This window comes from Ascidiella aspersa, chromosome 1 (genome assembly GCF_963924565.1).
Source record: "Ascidiella aspersa chromosome 1, kaAscAspe10.2, whole genome shotgun sequence".
Classification (NCBI taxonomy): domain Eukaryota; kingdom Metazoa; phylum Chordata; class Ascidiacea; order Phlebobranchia; family Ascidiidae; genus Ascidiella; species Ascidiella aspersa.
The window spans coordinates 14,899,386-14,904,899 of record NC_139447.1 but is presented as its reverse complement, the minus strand read 5'-3'; the positions used below and the strand labels follow the sequence as shown (position 1 = coordinate 14,904,899).

General features: G+C 37.4%; 1 protein-coding gene across 1 annotated transcript; it reads left to right on the top strand.

Moving 5' to 3' along the window:
* The first annotated feature begins 2,037 nt into the window (after positions 1-2,037).
* On the top strand, positions 2,038-5,174 carry LOC146167972 (sorting and assembly machinery component 50 homolog). Its single transcript, XM_083388805.1, has one exon. It carries the CDS (start codon positions 2,098-2,100, stop codon positions 3,460-3,462), a length of 1,365 nt encoding a protein of 454 aa, XP_083244931.1. The 5' UTR covers positions 2,038-2,097; the 3' UTR covers positions 3,463-5,174.
* The last annotated feature ends 340 nt before the right edge of the window (positions 5,175-5,514 follow it).

Sequence of the window (5,514 nt, the reverse complement as noted above, 5' to 3'; positions counted from 1 at the left end):
CATCAAAGGCGGAAGACCGATCTAGAACGGTGGTTCCTGCGGCCAAAGGCATTGCTCAAATTTTTGGCACAAAGTCACGATAATTAAACGCTTGGATCGCATAAACGTAGCCCAGAAATTTCCCTTGCCAATAGGCATCTGTACAAATTGGTACGTTCCTCGGTTGTAAACAATGGCGGTTTGTGCCCGCCCTCTTCGGTATTACAAGTTTCCTTTCGACAGACCAACCCTGGTAAACTAAATTGCTCCTTGTAAAGTTGTTAATTTCTGGTGAACCTTATCGTCCATAGGCATCGGTTTACGGTCAAAAATTGACATTTTGTTTAGATTGCCGTAACAGAGGCATATCCTGTTTGAGTTTTTTCACAATTGCTACGCGAATCGCGACCTCCGGATAACCCCGAGCCGTAGCATGTCATCGATGTATTATTGCATGTGCTTACCTATGCTAACAGACAAGGTGTAGGTTTTTGGGTAAATGTGCTTGTCCGTCAGCATAATGCCTGCTTGATAAAGTCAACGTCTCACAGAGATTCGCCGAAAATATCACAAAACCAGTCCTGAAGTGCTGCCATTGCCTGCGACCTCCTGCGAAGTTCCGCGGGGCGTCAACTCATCCTATCTCGCCGAGGTTCAACGACCAGAGAAGCTATTTATTTAACATGTTGGCTTTGAATGTTTGATTCTATCGTCCGAAAACGTAGTAGATGATGTCAATCTGGTCATTCACCCGGAATAGCCGTTTCAATTGCAGAAGTAGCTTGTTGCTTTCCGTCTAAAGCAACATACGTGCAGTTCAAGGCGAAAATCCCGTAGGATCTTGAGAGATTTCCCTGAAGGCGAACAATGCATTGATATAGGCTTTCTGTTCAATTGTTCGGGCCGATCGCAACCCAGGCTCCAGCTTTGAGCACCCTTTTGCACATCGGATGATACGTGGTTGTGCTGGATAGATGTTTTATTATGCTGACGGTCCTAACGATTTTTGCTAACAAAATACAGCAGCTGCCAATTAACACACCCAAAATATACATTTGTATTGGATGAATAAAAAATAATTTATCCCCCGCGCAGTAGCACTTTCAGCCGCGGTCACAGCCGCGCATTTAATAGAAAATGTGTTCAGCCGCGCAAATCTGACTCGAGCAAACGCGCAAAACTTCAGCCGCGCAAACTTCTGTATGAAACTTAACAAGCACAAAAAAATTGGCGGGCCGCATACTGAAGTTGCATAACATTTTTTGACGTAAATCTATAAGACGTATATAATGTAATGCATCATATAGAATCCCTTGCGAAACGCTAAAAACGCACAGTTCGGCGTTTTGGTCACGCATCAGTGGACAACGGTCACGTGTTTAGTGACGTCAAATTAGGCAATATCGAGTTATATTGCATATTAAATGCTACACTATCAAACGTTTTAAATATTTTTTAGCTGCGCCCGCACACCAAACAAAAATTGCGCAAAAGTATTCTTTGAACGCTGTAAGTTTAATATAATTTCGCAATTTACAGCTTTCGGTAGCCTGATGGTTTATTTCCAGCCGCGCATTTTTTCAGCTGCAAACATCTCCCCCACGCAATATCCAAAGTTTCCAATCTGGGGGGTGCTATAATAATACCATAGCATTAAGACCAACATAATTAATCCAAATACATATCCAAGATAGAATGAGACCTGGCCAAAACCTGTCGAAATACGTCCTAAATTCAGCGAATAAAAGCTCCACTTATTAAGCTTTTTTCTCGTTTGTCACATAAACCGTATCAACAGTCAAGTTGGGTCAACAACATTGTCATTTGCGTTGTGTACAACCAATTTTCTCTAGTAGCCCAGTTTAAGAACCCTTGTTCTAGTTATGGTACACTGTTTGTTGTAGTTATGGTACACTGTTTAGACTGGGGTGAATTTTGACCCACAAACTGTTGGGTTGATATTGCAAGTTATGATACAGATCTTCTGACTGTTTTTGTTGGCAACCCATTTATTGTATATCAAATCAATTGTTGAAAATATGTTTTATTTACAGTAATTTAAGCACAAGTTTATCATTAGACTATCATATACAAGCAAATGAAAACTTGATCAGCCAGATGATTTCTGAAGATGAAGAACATTTCGGAAGATCTGAGATTGTTCTTGAAAATAAACCTGTTGTAGTAGAAAAAGTTCACATCACAGGTCTAAAGCGAACAAAGGCTGATTTTGTGCTTGAGGATGTTAAACCAGTTTTTAAAGCAGTCACCTTTATTGAGGCTTATGCCAAGGCCTTGGTTTGCAAGGAAACTCTTATGGCAAAAGGAATTTTCAAAGATGTCAAGATAATGATTGACACTACAGATGCATATAAAAGTGGATTGCCTAATGGAATACAAGTCATATTTAAAGCAAGTGAAAAAAGAGTAATAGGTGGTGAAGTAAGAACAGAAATGTCAAACACTGAAAAACCACGCTGGGTTATGAGAATTGTTTCTCCTAATATCTTTGGTCGAGGTGAAACTATATCTACCTCTATTTCTCGCAGTCTTTCTTCAGTTTCAGGTTCACAAATCTATCAGCCAAATGAATTTTACAGCTCTTTCGCAAAACCAATTGGCAAGGGAAAAACTTATGGTACATTTCTCACAGAAAAACAGAGCTGCGATTGGTCCTCATTTAATTTAACAACCCGAGGTATTGAAGCCGGACTTTCATTTCCTTTCCTAGGCAATGAACACCAAATTTCATGGCAAGGACACTGGAGGGAGCTTCTTTCTTCTAAAACCTCTTCATTTGCTGTCCGACAGCAAATGGGCCATTCATTGAAGTCATCACTAAACCATACAATGGTAATTGATAAAACTGATGATCATCTTCTTCCGACCTCTGGTGCTTTTTTTAAAATGAATGAGGAATTAGCTGGTTTAGGAGGTGATGTGAAGTACATGAAGGAAACTATTGAAGGAAAGCTTGCTGCCACTTTGCTCAAGAAAATCACGTTTTCACTTGGTTTTAATGCAGGTTTTATGTTAGGTTACAGTAATAAACCTCTCCTAATAAATGACAAATTTTTCATTGGGGGCCCACTTACTTTAAGAGGCTTTCAAAACAATTCAGTTGGAAATCAAGATGTTGGAGACTATTTAGGTTCAACTAGTTTCTGGATTGCTGGCTGTCATGTTTATACGCCAATGCCATTTTATTGGTCAAAGTTTGGTAGTGGCTCCTGGTTGGATAATTTCCGAATTCATGGTTTTGTCAATGCTGGAAACTCAGTGAATATTGACACAATGGAAAGTTTTAAATTCAACTGCACAAAGTTAGCAGACAATATACGTTTGTCTTGCGGTTTTGGTTTGGTGTATAAATTTATGCAAGCGGCACGACTGGAACTTAATTTTTGCTTTCCACTTCGTGCTGCAAAGTCTGACAAACTGTGTGATGGAATCCAATTTGGTATTGGTCTAAGCTCAGTTTAAGTATTAAATCTTGTCATGTTGATTGGTATTTATGTTCCAATTTTGTTGTTTAGTGCTTGTTATACTTTGTCCTAAATTACTAATTGTCTTTCTAACCACATTTAACAAATAATGACACATATTAATTTACTATTTAAAAATGTTGGCTGTGATACTGATTTTAAACATAGTTGTTGTCACGCCCGACTTTGTTGCCAAGATTCTCTCAATTGGTTATTGACTTATATGTGTTTATTTGTACCCTGACCATTTATAAAAGTCTTGTCAAAATTAGTCGGCTAAGGACTACATGCAGGCAAGGTTTAAATATTTGACCAAGATATCATACCCCACTCAGTAAAGCAACGCTATGCTGTGAACCAGCATAAAACCGCTGTCTTGTAGATTTGTGTAGATTGAAGAGTACCAACAAAACAGTACCATCAGGCAATGAAGTCACACCTCTAATACTAGACGAAATTGCGTTGCCCAGGTTAAATAGGGTAGTTATAACCAATTTAATACTATCTCGCCTTAAACTTTGTATGATACAAAAAGTACTTACGCTACTTGCATTGACCTGGCAAAATAAAGTAATTACCACTGCCCAGTGTTGTAATGACTTAAGTCACTGTTTTTAAATGACTTGACTTGACTTAAGTCTTTTGGGCAAAATGACTTGACTTGACTTGACTTAAGTGTTTTCGGCAAATGACTTGACTTGACTTAAGACATTTGGACAAATAACTTTGGTTAAAATATTTTTTTTAATTAAGCAATTATTTATAAAATTGCATGATTTAACCCAATCTTTGCACATAAAAGAATTTGCTTGTAATATGCTGCTTTTATGTTTTTTTTTACTTGAGTTGCTCATAATAATCGGAGGAGTTTGCCGGTTTTCATAATTTAAAGTTTTATTTTTTTGACAAGGGCTGGACTTGAAGTTGACTTGCTCTAATTGTGACTTGACTGGGACTTGACTTGGGCAACCGATGACTTGGACTGGGACTTGACTTGTCATTTATTCAAAAAGACTTGACTTGGACTTGAGTTATTTTACGAATGACTTGACTGGGACTTAAGTCATTTCAAAATGACTTGTTTACAACACTGCCACTGCCATATACAGGGTAATTTACCATATCTACCTAAATTTTTGCGTGTTCAACATAAAACAATTCATCAAGTTGTTGGCTCTAAATTACTACTGCCTATTATGTTGTACCATATCGTGTAAGTTTGCTTAAACCCCCTGTTTTTGTTCAGGGTAATCCAAATCCGGGCCCAACTTCATTTTTGTGACCTGTTGTTCAATTCAATTATTCCCAATCCCAGGGCCGGATTAAGGTTTTCATAGACCTAGAACTGTATAATAGTCAGAGGCCTATTATTCTTTTTTCTGTTTATTGTTCAAACCAGAATTTACTTGAAATAGCATTGTTCACTTATAACAGATTCAATTAACACGTTTTTTTAGCTTTAGATACAGTAAAGCTGTTGATAACTTCATCGCTATTTATTTTTTCAAAAATCTCGATTTTAATAAAGTAGAGGAAACGAATGCAACCTATTTTTGCGTATAAAGAAACGCATTTGATTCTTTACTCTTGAAAATGAACGTTCGCCTGAACAATTATCATCATCCAAAGATACATTCTTAATACAAAAGATACGTTAGAAAATGCATACATAAATTCATTTTCGCTAATGATAAACATTTGAGCTTCTTTTCTACTTTCGACGTTAAAATGGTGTCAAAAATAATATATATTCCTCTTTTCAGGCAGTGCTTCTTCCAGATCATCTGATCTGGGTAATATTCAAGCAAGGATGTTAGCATTCCCTTTAATATTAAGGTTAGACGTGGTATCTAGTTCCGCAAGAAACGAAAATCTTTGTTGAACACGATCGTAGGCTGCAATTCGGGATTTCATACATAAAAAAAGTAACTTAGTCAATAATCGAAAAATACGAATCTTTTTTAAATCTGCTCGGTGTGTCAAGCGACGTGTTTTTAGATTTCCCTTCAATATCACTAAATGCACTTTTCTTCTTTCTTAAAATTCCTGA

Excerpts from the sequence above, each read along its gene's own strand:
- LOC146167972 (XM_083388805.1), top strand. The coding sequence starts at position 2,098 with ATGATTTCTGAAGATGAAGAACATTTCGGAAGATCTGAGATTGTTCTT.